The sequence below is a fragment of the Cydia fagiglandana genome, chromosome Z, assembly GCF_963556715.1.
Source record: "Cydia fagiglandana chromosome Z, ilCydFagi1.1, whole genome shotgun sequence".
NCBI lineage: Eukaryota > Metazoa > Arthropoda > Insecta > Lepidoptera > Tortricidae > Cydia > Cydia fagiglandana.
The window spans coordinates 30,451,735-30,467,465 of NC_085959.1; the positions used below are offsets into that span (position 1 = coordinate 30,451,735).

At 38.2% G+C, this 15,731-nt stretch overlaps 1 protein-coding gene across 2 annotated transcripts; it reads left to right on the forward strand.

The window, feature by feature from the left end:
• The first annotated feature begins 2,136 nt into the window (after window positions 1-2,136).
• LOC134678523 (ATP-dependent RNA helicase bel) lies at window positions 2,137-15,479 on the forward strand. Of its 2 annotated transcripts, XM_063537098.1 has the most exons (13): window positions 2,137-2,372; window positions 3,112-3,208; window positions 4,438-4,617; window positions 7,465-7,736; window positions 8,304-8,447; window positions 10,011-10,222; window positions 10,687-10,812; window positions 10,920-11,274; window positions 11,477-11,603; window positions 11,734-11,886; window positions 12,345-12,540; window positions 12,920-13,098; window positions 13,721-15,479. In XM_063537098.1, exons 1-13 carry the CDS (start codon window positions 2,328-2,330, stop codon window positions 13,828-13,830), a joined length of 2,196 nt encoding a protein of 731 aa, XP_063393168.1. In that variant the 5' UTR covers window positions 2,137-2,327; the 3' UTR covers window positions 13,831-15,479. The 2 variants fall into 2 exon arrangements, with proteins under 2 accessions (XP_063393168.1, XP_063393169.1); XM_063537099.1 differs by lacking the exon at window positions 4,438-4,617 and having other exon boundaries at window positions 2,138-2,372.
• Window positions 15,480-15,731: the final 252 nt, after the last annotated feature.

Below are 15,731 nucleotides of genomic sequence, written 5' to 3' on the forward strand. Positions count from 1 at the left end.
ACGCCCCGAAAAATCTGGAGGTATCTTCAACATGTGGTCGGAAGACTCGCCGAGGATACGGTTTCAAAATTGTCCCGAAGGCTTTCTACGCGATTACAGCGGGGTCTGCCGCGAAGTCTGGTGACGACGATGTGGCAGTTAACGCAAGCAACATAGCGACCCTTTATAAACGACCCAAGTGTTAAATCTTTAAGGCCAAATTTGACATTGTACTTAATGTAAATCAATAAAATGTAAATGAATTCATTGATCGGTTTTTTACATCATTAATTCATGTGTTTAGGTAAGGTATCTATTTTTAATACCAGAATACAAAGATTATATTTTTCAATTTAAATATTATGTACTTTAACAACTACAAACATAATAAAATGATAATAGGTAAACAGTTGTCTAAATCACATTATACTATCTATACTTAATTTATGTTCTTAATTTTTAAACCAGTAATGAAGATTTTAAATACCTATGGTTACCAAGTACCTACATCGATCGATTAAGTTTATGCGAATTGGTATTAAGTCCGCATCAGCATGCTCGGTTCTCCACACATAGTTTGCTCTCCTTTTAAAACGACTATGGTGTATTCGGGTAATACCGAATGTCGGATAATTCCGAAATTCAGATGAAAATCACCCTTAATACCATCATAATAAAAGTCTCTTTTCAGAATTATCCGACAGTTTTCGACATTCGGAATTACCCGAGTACTTAAACCTTAGCTAATTTGCTCTTGCACTTACAATAGGATAAGGTTAAACTACTATAGACGGAAAAATCTGATAACAATAAATTTGTACAAAAACTAAGTTAAACTTGTACGGAATTCTCTAAGGTGAGTCCCACTCGCACTTTACGTATTTTTCAATACTTATGTTAATAGTGACAAAGCTTTTTTGTTGTATGAAACGCTTTTATTAGGATACAATATCATATTTAGGGCCCACTATTTATAGGGGTTAATTATTATAAGTTATAATTTATCAGGACACTTTCTACCAAAGGCCGGTTACCGGATGAAACGATTGGTTTCACGATATGTCATTAAGATACCTATAGATTTTGATAACACACGCAGTGCAAGTGTTATTTAAACGTCAAAATTTCATAAAAAAATGATGTTAAATATAACATTTGCTGCACTGAGTGTGCTATCAAAATCGTTGCAGACTTATCTTGGTCTCACTCTAACAATGCCTGAAATAGTTATCAAAATAATAAAAACACTTTGTTTTGAACTGCCAAAAATATTCAACAATTAGTATTTTTACATTAATACTAGAAAATTTTAATTGTGCGTGTTTCTTTTTTATGTAAGTAGGTGTATTAATAGGTATGCATCAGTCATGGAGCGGAAAACTGCTCGGTGGGAATACGGATTCGGCACACCGGTAAGTGTAGTACCGACTACAAAGAAAAAAATTGCTGCCGGAGACCACGTAATAAATGAAAACATAACTTGAGACAACTTGATGGAAGCACCAAAATGCGACTGGTACTTTAATGTCGCTCGTACCTATGAGTTTTCGGAACCTATATGTTGTACCCATACGACTACTACTACTAGTTTATACGAGACGAGGTGTCAACCTGCAACCTCCGGATTGAAAGTAGCACTTGATAAAACTCAAAGAAAAAATTAAAGCTGACGAAGACAAACCACCTTAACGTACGCATTACCGTTGCTAAAGCGACATCTATTGTTGGATAACCTGTACGTTTTCATTTACGTCGTCATACGCTGCTAAAACGACATCTATTGTTGGATAGTAAAACTATAAACGGAAATGAACAACTCTTTCGGTAAAGCAGTTTTCGTAACGATAATGTTGCTACTTTATAAAGATACCCTATTGGTGGCAAAAAAATGTCTTTCCATTTCCTGGTAAGTGGGGTATTTTCTTAATAATTATATTTCTTCTATTACACTTATCACAGCGAATAAGAACTAAAGAAAAATATTATTAATACTATTGACATTTAATAATTTAATACAGGGTCCAGTCTAATTTATTTATTTATAAGCTTTGTTTTGGATCTTCACTTTACGTCCCGACAAAAAATAGCGTCTACTTAAACGAGCTATTGAGAGATTGGGGAAAACACAAATGTATATGGAAACATCGTTGAGAGTGAATGATCCTTTTACAATTCCGTCAATTTCGTGAAGAACAATAACTGCGAATGAAAAGTGATTTCGGGAAATAAATTAGTAGCCTTTTCATGTGATTTTGTGAACTTGTGTTGGTGCAAAATTAATTGTAGACTGTATTTGTATAGTATTTTTCGAGCAAAGTTCCCAAAAAAACGTACCGCTTGGTAGTAATATGAGTAATGTTACCAACCAAAATGGAACAGGTCTAGAGCAGCAGGTCGGTACCTCGTGTGTACTTTGTATTGATTTTTCTTTCTATTTGATTATGTACTTATTACTGGCTTGAGCTTGAAATGATCCATGCATAATTCTCATAAAGAGCCTCATTCATGGTGAGGTTTATATATTCTCTAGCTATGGATATGAGTAACTCGATTCTACTTTACGTGTCCCGCTAGCGATAACCAACATGGCGACCTCCTAAGGGAGCATTTGAATTAATTTGCAGACAGCGAATCGGTCATAGGTTTTGGTAATTTTCTTATGATACGCACTATAAGTTAAAGCAACTGCCTTGTAAAACATATTTTAGCGTGAGGCCATTGTTACGTATATTGCATGTCATGGTGGGAAAGTACAGCTATAATTTCGCTCGAGTTCATGAAGTATTTCGATACTATTTTTGATTATATCATGGTTTCCGTGATGACACACTGTTGTGTTATAATCAATTTTTGTTGTCAGAATAATTTACTTGAAGTTGTCCCACTAGTCTCATTACCTACCTCTTGCTACCTCTTACTTTCAGCTTTACATATCTATCAAGACCTTCTAAACTGTTAGAGTGCTAACTTTACTAGTAGGACCATAATGTGAACATAACAGTTGTACAACTTATACATTGGTAGGCACACTTATCCAATGGGTTACACTTAAGTACTTACTACTCAAGGAGTGATGTACATAATTTGAAAAGTATATTAGGAACATATTCATTTGGTGGTTGTTATTTACAGCTTGCTGGTCTGGACTTGCAGCCTCAGGCTCCTAAGAGTGCTGGCCGCTACATTCCCCCGCATCTGCGCAGGCAGTTGCAGGCCACCACTCCTCAAGGTAAGGATCACCACTAAAACTTGGTTAAGGTAAGTGCTTTTAGATTGGTGGCTGGCTTAACACTAGCTAAAATAAGCAATACTGTTCACTGCATAGTCACAGTGGTTCTCACTTAGCTACTTCATATTATTTCAAATGATTTTAAAACAAACTGATATGTCCTTCTATAACTTGTACTGTGAGCTGTGCATATGATTTTATTAGAATAATGTTTACAGCTTTTGCTAATTACCTGGTTAGCCATATTTTCTATGCACTTACCGATGCTGACATGTGCTTGATTTGTCTATGAAATAGCAATATGAATAAGAGTATATATTTTTTTATGTGATGAGGATGTTTTAATCACCTCTTTGTCTCTTCCTGTCTCTGGTTGATGTAAGTTTACTGTAGGTTTAAGATGGTCGGCTCTTTATCATTTGTCATCATGCCTGTCATGACCTATAAAATATGTAAGTGTAAAGGCAGGGACACACTTATTCCACATACGCAACATATGCAATGCATTATGACAATGTGAACCCTGAAAGTTGTAGGCTTAGAAACATACTTGTCATGTGTTGCATTGTGTATGACAACTATGTTTCTAAGCGTACAAATTTCAGGGTTCAGATGTCATAATGCATTGCATACATTGCGTACGTGGGATAAGTGTGTCCCGAGCTTAAAAGTGACGCATGGCATGACAGGTGATAAAAATGGGACCATGATACCTCTGCTGGTCACCTTACTGAGATGTGTCTGAGTATCACATCGTAAAGCTATAACAGGTATAATAATTTTCTGGATTATTGGTTAGGCACTATTAAAGCATTACTATTTATATCCACAACCTCCTAGCTGTGTGTTATAATTTGCTTGTTTAATTTAACTAAAAAAAATTATAAGTGTTGATAGAAATGGAATAGGAAATATATGTGTATGTGTTTATACTACATTTTATATTGTGATAGGATCATTAAAAAATAGTTCAGTACTGTTTATCATGGATAACACTATTGATGTTCCTATTACTCAAAATTGAATATTCTGGGATAGTCTTTTCAAGATTAGTTGTTCAGCAAGTAGTTAGACTATTATCTTACTTCCTGGATGTATCATCATTAATCATTACCAAATTTCGTATTTGTGAAGTAATATTTACTTGTACTAAAGTACAATGCGATGATGACTCCAGTTGCTAAGGTAATTTTTAGTCCTAGCATAACATGAGCTTAACTTGTGTTCAGGGGAAGAGTCTAAGCGTTCAAGCTTAGACAGTCATCAAAGCGAGTCAAGGGACAACCGTTCATCATTCGGAGGCAGCTCTAGAGGCTACGACCGTGGTGGTCGGCGCGACGACCGCGAGCGTGACCGCGACCGTGACTACGATCGCGGCTACGATTCGCGATACCCGCGCAGGGACCGCGGTAATACTTGTTCTCTTTGTCTACATTGACTCTTCTAGTTCATATGTGATATATGTAGTTCTCAGTCTCCTGTTAAAACCAGCCTTGCTCAACATGCTAAACCTAATATTAGTTAATAGTTGTTTTATGTGACATTATAATATATTTTCAATTATGTTAATGTCTCTTTGAACCTAACATTATATTATGAAAAATATATATTAAATTTTTGACGTAATAATATTATACCAAGGTTCATTAGTTTATATTTGTAATGCATACAGCTATTCAATAGTTTTCTGTAGTCTCCACAACACGCTAGGTATTAATGTTAGGTTCTGATAGTTCAAAAGTAGTTATCTCACTTGACTTTTGCCCTGCGGTCCAATAAGACATAACTGACCAACAATAATTGAATCTTCCAGTGATAGTAGGCAAGAGATCACTCCAGTGTACGGCATAATTAGATCTTTGTTACCAATATAACATTCGTCGTCATTTAACCCTCTTGGGTTTTTATTTTACTAGATATACAAAAATATGTCAATGTGGATAGAGTTGGGCCGAGTTAAATCTGCAACGATTTCGATAGCACACGCTGTGCAAGTGTTATTTATAAGTAATAATTTCATAGAAGTTTGACGTTTAAAATAATTCTCTCGCGAGTGCTATCAAAATCATTGCAGGTTTGTCTTGGTCTGACTCTGATTATTGATGTATGGTGGACTTATTAAACATTAAGTTTCAATTGAATATCTCTTATACTAAAAAAAAAAAAAATTACGTCACTGACTCACAGATGATCGTCTAAATTCTTAGGGTCGTTCCTGAAGTTCTATAAAGCTGAAATTTGGTATATAAGCTAGTAGTACACAAACAACAAAAAAATCATAAAACATGGAACTTTTATCCCCCAACCCCTTAAAGGAGGCCAACTAAGAGATGGAAGTTTGTATGACACTTCCGCAAGTTTTGATGCTAGAGGTCTGAAAATTGATATAGGGACTCCTTGTCATGAATAATAAAATAAATCATCCCTCCCTGCCCCACCCTTTATATTAAGGGATGGAAGTTTGAGTGGGTTTTCCCATACGAACTTAACATTATGCTAGATAAAATAATAGATGAGATGCAAAGATAAGAGAGTATATAGGCTAAAAAAGGCAGGGCACTTCTGATATGCAAGAAATACACTCCCAAAAAAGAAAGAAAAAATTAACAAAATAAAACAATATTGGCATAATTAACTTACAAAAAGAAATGAAATCCCAACAAAAATATTTTATTGTAAAATGTTGCCAAGACAAGACCATATATCTCGCACTGTCAAGTTATCAGATCTCATGTAAAGCCAAGCTTTTCTCTTCTACTCGCCCTAACTTCCCAAACTCAAAATACACCTTAGTCAACATATGTGGCTTGGCCGTTTTGCTACTGTCACATGGGCGTAAGGTGAAAAAAATGTATTCACTGCTCATTACTTTTCTGTTATACAATAGTTCTTGACTATGTATAACAAAAAGTTCTATGTCAACCTATAAGTGTGGCTTTTTCACTGTGGAACCGTTAGGGTTAGATCATAAAGTTATTTAACAATGGGGACGAAGCTGTAGTGGATTATACAAGCGCGCTCTGAAATAAAATATAAATACCCATATCTATTTATTTATTCCTAAAATCGGAACTCTGCTTATTGACACTGAATTTTGTATCTATCAGAAAATTTGACAGGCCTGAGCCTAAAAGAGCTGAACTGTACTATTGGTTACTACCATATGGAGCGGGATGTATAATGGATTACTAAAATATAAATAAATGGCTTGGTTTTGCACTGGATTTCGGTTTCATGCACACAAAACAACAGTGGCTCAAGCCTTTAATATTAAATTTGCTTACTAGTGATTTAAGCTGCCTGTAGGTAACTAGATTAAAGCTATTATTTTTATAAACTTGTGCTACATAAAAAGGAAGCTTTGCGAAATAATTATGTAAATAATGTGCTGTGAATGTGAACAACTGAACAAGATATTTTTTACAAGTGATGTTTTGCTTTTACAAGTAATGTACTTGTTGGTGTGCCATATCTGTGGACTAGACTCAATTTCATATTCTCTTATACTTAAAAGCAAGCAGGCAAAATAATTTCGATTGTTATTGTTTTTGTATTTAATGAAAGAATTGCCATCCTGCTTGTTTTCTTATGCCAGACAATTATTTCTATAAATGTAAACATTGCTTGTTTGTCATGTTTGTATACTGATGGTTATATGGGTTGCAAATCTTGCAATACAGAACTATTTGATGAAAAAAAGTGACACAAAAAGTCAGTGTAATACGAATTTGGCGTGTTTGGGATAATTGCCTAAAAAACCGGGCGTAACACGCACTCACTCACCACTACTGATATTAAATATGTTTTATTTTTGGAAAAAAATAATGGGCCAAAAGCCAATGCAGATAGCTCATTTTACTTAAAGGAAACATTATTTTATTTAAAAACAGAAACAATGGAGCGTAAATGATTGGCACGTTGGCTACGCACCCAGGTCAGCTCTTGCAAGCTCATAATCTCACTTAACTTCACTTTCGTGCATAAAATATTTCGCAACATCACATAAGAAAGGTTTCAATCTTTATATAACAATGGTCCAAATTTCTTTCCACGTAAGTTAGTTGCATTTTGTGGAATTTTTTTATTTTTATTTTAAACATTTTTGGTATGAAAATGTGCCCTATGAGCAAACATAAAAAGCAGACCACTAAATTGAACGCAACTTTTTGAATGCAAGGCTTCACGTTAAGTTTGTGCTGGATCTTGTAAAGCATATGAATTATTTTGAATTTTACTGAGTCATTGTTGTTGTTTAGGTCGTGATCAGGGATATCAAAATGGCGAGTCAGATCGCTTTAGTGAGAACGACAGATGGGGCTCCGGCTCCGGGTCCGGCGGGCGCGGTGGCAGCGCCAGCGGCGGGCGCGAGCGCGGCATGGAGCGCGACGTGCGCCGCGACGAGGACTTCAACGAGCCGCCGCAGCCGCGCAACGACCGTTGGAAGGAGCCCGAGCCGCGCTCCGAAGACCGCGGCAATTCGCGCTGGGCCTCTGACGATGTCCGCCGTTCGAGCTCTCGCAGGGATGAGGTACATTCTGCACTCATTTGCGGTATTTCGTTTTGTATAACCATTGATGATGACAAATAAATCGAACTTTTATTGCGTTTACCAGTTACTAAGACTGTTTTACGTTTACCAGTTACTAAGACTGTTTTACGTTTACCAGTTACCAAGACTGTTTTACGTTTACCAGTTACCAAGACTGTTTTACGTTTACCAGTTACCAAGACTGTTTTACGTTTACCAGTTACCAAGACTGTTTTACGTCAGGCCCGTGTAAATTTAGCTATAATTATCACTTCTATTGTCTGTCTGTATATGTTGCAACATATACAATTTTTTTTTTAGACTAAGTATTTTTTGTACAAAATCCACTCAGGCCATGAAAATGAATGTTATAAAACAAACATAAAATCTGTTAAAATCGTACAAATGTTGTCTTAAAACTCTAGTCAAGCTAATATAATAATATGTTTTGCGAGAGAAGCGGTTAAGTATTTATTTGACTCTCTAGTCGTTATCGGCACGGTAGTTGTGCCGACTCTGCATATTCACAATCATAATGAATGTATTGCATTACACGATGTGTTACAGAATGACTGGACGGTCCCGCTACCTCGCGACGAGCGGCAGGAGCTGGAGCTGTTTGGCACGGGCAATACCGGGATCAACTTCTCCAAGTACGAGGACATCCCGGTCGAGGCCAGCGGTGACCGCGTGCCGGATTTCATTACTAGCGTAAGTTATTCACAACTCTTATCATGTATGCTATAATTCACGAATTTGCTTTATTTTCATTTAACTACATACAGTCAGCAGCAGAAGTTGCTAAGCGGGCTAGGTTTTAAACATTACCATGACACGCTCTTATTCTCTTAACAATATAGTCGCGTCAAGATTTTTTGAATACCTGGCCCGCTTAGTAACTTCTGCTGCTAACTGTACCTTTAACGACCAGTTAGCTAGCTGTTGTCACAAAACTTACAGTCAATGTCACATGCCATAAATTTCCACTTACATAAGTTACTATGAAATTTTACCATATTGGTAGTTAGTAAGTTGAGTGCAGTAGTATTTTGTAATCAACAAAGTATCACATTGTGTGGTCTATAGATACAGTTTTAAATGAAATAGAGATCAGTTCTTTAGTGTAACTTGATAGTAGTCAATATATCATTTGTAATCACATTCCTTCAATGTGAAGTTGTAAACTGAACATTATTACAAACGATGTTAGCATAATTGGATGCCTTTCTCTGTGTAGGCTATGCTTTAAATAAAACACATATATAATCTTATCTAGGAACTGACTAGTCTAGTACCTACTTAATCATAGATAAGTCTGGCTTACTTTTATTGATATTGCCTTTTAAAAATATGTATTTATGTTTGTTTATTCATTACTAGCTTCTGCCCGCTACTTCGTCTACGAGGAATGATGATTGATAATAAATTACCCTATGTCCTTTCCCGGGCCGTAGACTATCTCCATACCAAATTTTATCTTTACAGCGGGCGCAGCACGGCTCCATTTTTATCGACTATCACTATGCGCGTCCCTTTCGCACTTACATACTTGTTAGAACGTGACAGGTATGGTGACAAGGGATAAAAACGCCACCGTGCTACGCCGCCTGGTCAGTGGTTTAACCGTGAAAAGATAACAGACAGACAGAATTACTTTCGCATTATTAGTAGGGATTCATGCAAAATTTTACCATCAGCTGCAGACCACCAAGAATAAATTTCAAATCATCATCATCATCATCTCAGCCATAAGACGTCCACTGCTGAACATAGGCCTCTCCCTTGGACAAATACAAATTATTTATTATATAATAAGGCTTATGCCACACTTTTACAACACAGTTTTAACAACATTTTAAGCTTATAGTTATAGATAAAAATTGCACATAATCAAAGTATTTAAAGTAAATAAGTACAATAATAGGTTTCTTATTGTAAATATTAGTTATTTACCCACATCAGTTGTCCTGGAATAGCTTATTTATTAAAAATTTTGTACTAAGTCTATGGATATCACTGTTTAAACAAAACGGGTGTATTTTTTTTTCGAATTAACGATATATTTTCATAAATATATTGGGAGGCAACAGTCAGAATATTAATGTCTTTAAATATATCTTTTACACAACACGTGAACCTAAATTGTAAATTTTGCGTATGCGTTGTTGTAAAATAGGTTGGACTTAAGCAAGTACAATATATAAAATATAGACTCCTACCGTTCTGCCACCTCTCTGTGGTTTCCTAGATTAACGTGTTAATGTTATATGACAGTTCGAGGATGTTAACCTGACGGAAATCATGCGGTCGAACATAAGCCTCGCTCGCTACGACAAGCCCACGCCGGTGCAGAAGTACGCGATACCGATCGTGCTCGGACACCGGGACGTGATGGCCTGCGCGCAGACCGGCTCCGGCAAGACGGCCGCCTTCCTCGTGCCGATACTCAACCAGATGTACGAGGCGGGACCGGTCAAGCATATGGGGTCAGTACAACGCTAATATCCTGTACCATACACTTACAAATGACGGATCAAAATGCTATCCCTCAACTAACAAACAAATACACATTTATGTATACAGACGAGCATCTAAAATACTACGTGTATAGAAGTGGATGTAACAAATACAATATTCTCATTTAGAATTTTGCTATGCTCTTCAAATTTCGCAATCAAGAGATAATTAATAATTTTCGCTACACATGTGCCAGTGAATATGTAAGAAATCAATTTCGTCTACTTTTTGCGACGGAAAGTCCAAAGGTAGACAAGCAAGTAGACTTTGCTCTAAGTGTACCAAGAGAAAATAATTTGATCCTGATTTTTCACTGTTCGTTGCTTGTTAATTTAAATTCTCATCAAGTGTAATTTAATTAATTTGTCCATTCACTGCCTAGGCTTTTGAATGATAATTGTTACTGTTTGTTAATTAGCAATGTGTGTTCCAGACCTTATAATCGACGCAAGCAATACCCGCTGGGTCTGGTGCTGGCACCCACTCGAGAGCTCGCTACCCAGATTTTCGATGAAGCAAGGAAGTTCGCATACCGCTCCCGTGTGCGCCCTTGTGTGGTGTACGTATCATCTCTACGTTTTGACTGCATTTTCTATAAATATAAGTTTGAATGTTCTAAGACTTGAATATTTTATATTGTCATTTAACGGTTAAATTTAAAATTAGGTACGGTGGTTCACCGATCCACGAACAGTTCCGCGAGCTCGAGCGCGGCTGCCACCTGCTGGTGGCGACGCCGGGCCGTCTGGTGGACATGTTGGCGCGCGGCCGCGTGGCGCTCGACCACTGCCGCCACCTCGTGCTCGACGAGGCCGACCGCATGCTGGACATGGGCTTCGAGCCCCAGATCCGCAAGATCGTCGAGTGCCACACCATGCCGAAGACCGGCGAGCGGCAGACTCTCATGTTCTCCGCCACCTTCCCCAAGCAGATACAAGTGCTGGCGCAGGACTTCTTGAGCAACTACGTCTTCTTAGCGGTGGGACGAGTCGGCTCCACTTCGGAGAACATTACCCAGAAGGTTAGTTAACTAACTCGCCATTTTCACGTTATAACATTATAAGAAAAAAATTGCAAAAGTGTTCAGTAGGGGTTATGAATGATATTTTTGTATTCAAAATTTGAATAATATTTAATGTGGGTGTCATTTGGTTAGTAAAACGGGAACGTGTACGTACATAGCTGTCTAAACACATTGCTTAAGTACATTATTATTGTCACAGGTGGTCTGGGTGGAAGAGTCACAAAAGCGCTCGTTCTTACTGGACTTGCTGAACGCTTCTAACCTGCTGAAACGTTCCCGCCCTGAGGAGGATCAACTCACGCTGGTGTTTGTTGAAACTAAGAAAGGTACGGTTTTTTTTTTGTTTGAGTCATGTTTTAAAATTATATCTACATATTTGTAAGCTGGGGCGAATAGAAAGAGTAAATAAAAGTATGTGAGATTTTGGAAATTTAAATGGGTAATGTAATTGTGCAGGAGCGGATCAACTGGAGGAATACTTGGACAGCGACGGGTACCCGGTGACGTCGATCCACGGCGACCGCACGCAGCGCGAGCGCGAGGAGGCGCTGCGCCGCTTCCGCACCGGACAGACGCCCATCCTCGTCGCCACCGCTGTGGCCGCTAGAGGTCACCGCACAATACAATATTGCTCTTTACACTGCACTGTTCTAAGCTACACATCGCTATATATTTCCTTCGATCTTCCTAGATAATCGTTTTTTTTTTATATTATTTGTTGTACACGCAACGACATTCCTACAAGATTTCTCAAAACAACAATTTCATTAGCATGCGTCGATCGATAAAACTTGGCTTTAGACTAACATATCAGTTTTATGTCTTTGCGTCTCCTACAATTAAGCTTAAACTTGGTATCCAATAATATAATGAGCAACGATATTCATACTATCCAAGTTAGTAAAAGATAAAGAGTAGAAAGAAAGTCCATGTTTACAGGCCGCTTATGCTTATGGTTTTATCTCTTCCCACCTTATCAACTCTGAAGGAATAACTGAAGCCCCCAGGTACGTATACATGTGATATAATATAAAAAAGAGACAGTTAAATGAACCTCTGTATGGCAGGTCTGGACATACCTCACGTGCGTCACGTGATCAACTTCGACTTGCCGTCGGACGTGGAGGAGTACGTGCACCGCATCGGGCGTACCGGCCGCATGGGCAACCTGGGCGTGGCCACCTCCTTCTTCAACGACTCCAACCGCGGCCTGGCGCGCGACCTCGTCGAGCTGCTGGTCGAGGCCAAGCAGGATGTACCCAAGTAAATATACTTACAGTTACGTTTAACTAAGCTCAAGCGTAAGCAAGGTATCTCAAAAGATACGTTCAGAATTTAGCACCTTATTCTGCTGTCGAACAAAATTAAAGTTACCATTGTTAGGTAATAGTAGCCAGAGAATAAGATTCCCACGCGGAAATCGTACTGGATTTTGCATTGCGCTATAGGTTTATTTTAATATTAGAAAGAAGGTAAGTGATCTTGACGTCTTTTATTGAAAAATACGTCACATCAATTATGTAACAATTCACAGGATGTTTTATTTATACCCTGCAACACCTGCAAACAGGCAGACCGGCCCACTAGGCCAGACCGTATGAATATTGAATCTGCTATGGCTAAAGCGTTTGTCCAATAACAGTTGGCTAACGAGCACCGCGGCCGACGGGCGCCTGGGCAGCAGCGGACGCCGCGCCGGCAGTCGCTCGGGCGGCGGCGGTCGCTTCAGCAGCGCCGGCGGCAGCGGCTTCGGAGCCCGCGACTTCCGTACACAGCCGCGCCAGCCGCCTAGGAGTGCTGGAGCCTCCTCTATCGGTTCTGGTAACTTCATCGCTTATCCTTTAACTTTTATTCGTCAAATTGAAAAGTATTACTTAGGACCAGTTGCACCAACCACCTCAGACAAACTGATCAATGCTAATACTCGGCATTTAATTAATAAATTTCCCATATAATAACTATAATTTAGCGAACGTTTTAACAGTGACGGTTTGGTGGTACCTACCCTTACTGTCACAAGCGATCCGATATTTTAAACTTAAAAGCATGAAGGTTACTGACGTATGAACGACGTCTTTAGCCTCTTACAGATGTAGTGCATAATTGTATTCCATCGTGTTTTCTCGGAAACGTTCGTATTTGTCAATGTCAATACTCTTTGTACCGACTGCAATAGCAAGACACGTTTGTAAGTTTCCGTGAATATACGATAAAAAATAATGATGTACTACATCTGTACTCGTTAATGGAACAGATGGATGAGATACAAAACAAGTGGTAAGGTTGACGAAATATAAAGTGAGCCAATCTCTCACAAGTCACAAGATTAAACAAGATCGGCTAACATGTGTATATATGTTATATTTTGCCAGTTATTGAATATGTGCAACTGTACAACATGTTGAATGCCAGCACATAACGGATGAATGTGTGGTTTGTGCAGGTTTTGGATATGGAGGCGGCGGCGGTTCGTACGGCGGCAACTACGGCGGGTCATACGGCGGCGGCGGCGGCGGCGGAGGCAGCGGCGGCCCCGACTGGTGGGACTCGTAAGCGCGCCCGTCGCCTCGCACCCACCCTGGACACGTCCGCCATCGCTCATCACTAACCTTAAGGGTCACCACCTAACATTCGCGGACATTCAGATTCATGCGTATTTTGGATCTAGAACAGCGGATAATAACAACGCAATAATGAGATATATTATTTCCAACACCTTTTATTTTAAAATATACTTGTTTTCCCTAATATGTATTCATGCCTGTGTCTTTGAAGTGCTCTGGCAGCACACATAAAAGGTGTGCAAAACAGATGGTAACATAATTATTTATTATCTCGAGAGGCCAATGCAAGAAACTTATTATGCCTTTTGAAATAATACATAATATTTTTACATGGGAAACAATCAAATATACACCCTATTAGTGGAAATCAAATATTTACTTAATAGCAATAAAATTTACAAATAAATACATATTTATTTCATCATGTTTATTACTTGAGTAGTACGCAAGCGATAAAAAGTTTGCCGTTAAAAAAGCAGATAAGTATCTGTTAGGTGAACGCGGAGGCGGCGGTAGGGATGCCTCTTAAAATTCTTATATTTGACGGTAGACTGAATTGACTACGTTTACGTGTGACATGACAGGATGGAGTGCGGTGCGAGTGTGAATTGGCGGTGTACAAGCGAGCGGCCGCGAGCTCTGAATCTCAGGCGCGCTGCTCGCGGCCGCTGCCGCGGGGCTGCAGTGTGGCCCGCCACTCCCGCTATCAGCTTACCGACAAACAATCCTTACAATCCCCACTATAGGTACATCATATTTACACTACACTTGCAATACCGTTATCATGCTGAAGCGGGCAGGTTATATAATAAATTGGCGGGTTACATTGCAACCTCCCTCGTAATTACTGTTCTTATATTAACATTATTTTGCGTGGGCATATTGATACCTGTGAATCATTCGCGTATAGACCCTGCGTAATTAATTAAACACTGGATGAAATCGGTGGACGTAATTAAGGATCACTTTTTGTTCCGTCGTTTCTTATTTTCTTATGCCACGTTATGATATCCATGGACCTCATGCAATTTGTTTAAAGATCATAAAATCAAATGGTGTGGTAATTCCTCATTATTATGTCATATTTTAAGCCGTCGGAGATTGATGATTTTTATTTTGAATTGATGTATTTTATTGTATACCTTTTTAACTTATTTGAAATCTGGTCAATGGAACAGTTCAGATTAGAACAATGGAATGCTTCGGTCTATAATGAAATTAATGAACTTCAGTCTGTTTGACAGTCCATGGGTACACATTTTCGAAGGTATTTTAATCTTTTTTTGACAGTAATTAATATGTGATGAAGTAGTCTTATAAATATAAAAATATTTTTGACTTTCGTTAATTATGTGTATTGTGGAAATCTTAAATGAATGATGTAATAATGTATTTCCAATTATCTATTTTCTGACAGTCTCATTGCTGGCACACTCCTAACACAACTTTTGAGGCATTTACGCACCCTAAAATCGATGTAGCTAATGTTTCAGTAGATTTAGAAATTGAGAAGTACCGATACAGTATAATAAGTAATATTAATTAAAATTTGTCTGTAGAAATCCCATATTGTAATATCTGTCATCAAAGTGGTCTATAATTTGAATGTGAATTTATCAATAAAAAAATAAGAATCAAGTTTCATTGTTTTAATCTCTTACATTATTTTAGGGAATGCAAATCGGTTATTTCATATCTAGTGAATCTCTAATTCATTTCCCGAATCGCGCCGTATGTTAGTTGGTTTGTTACTGTGGGTCAAAACTTAGAAATTTGACCTAGTTTCCGATTTCCGACTAAGACGAAATTTTGCAGTACATAATTATGTAAATCGGATTACAATGCAATATTATGATGACAAGCTGATTTGATGATTGAGACAGGAGGTGG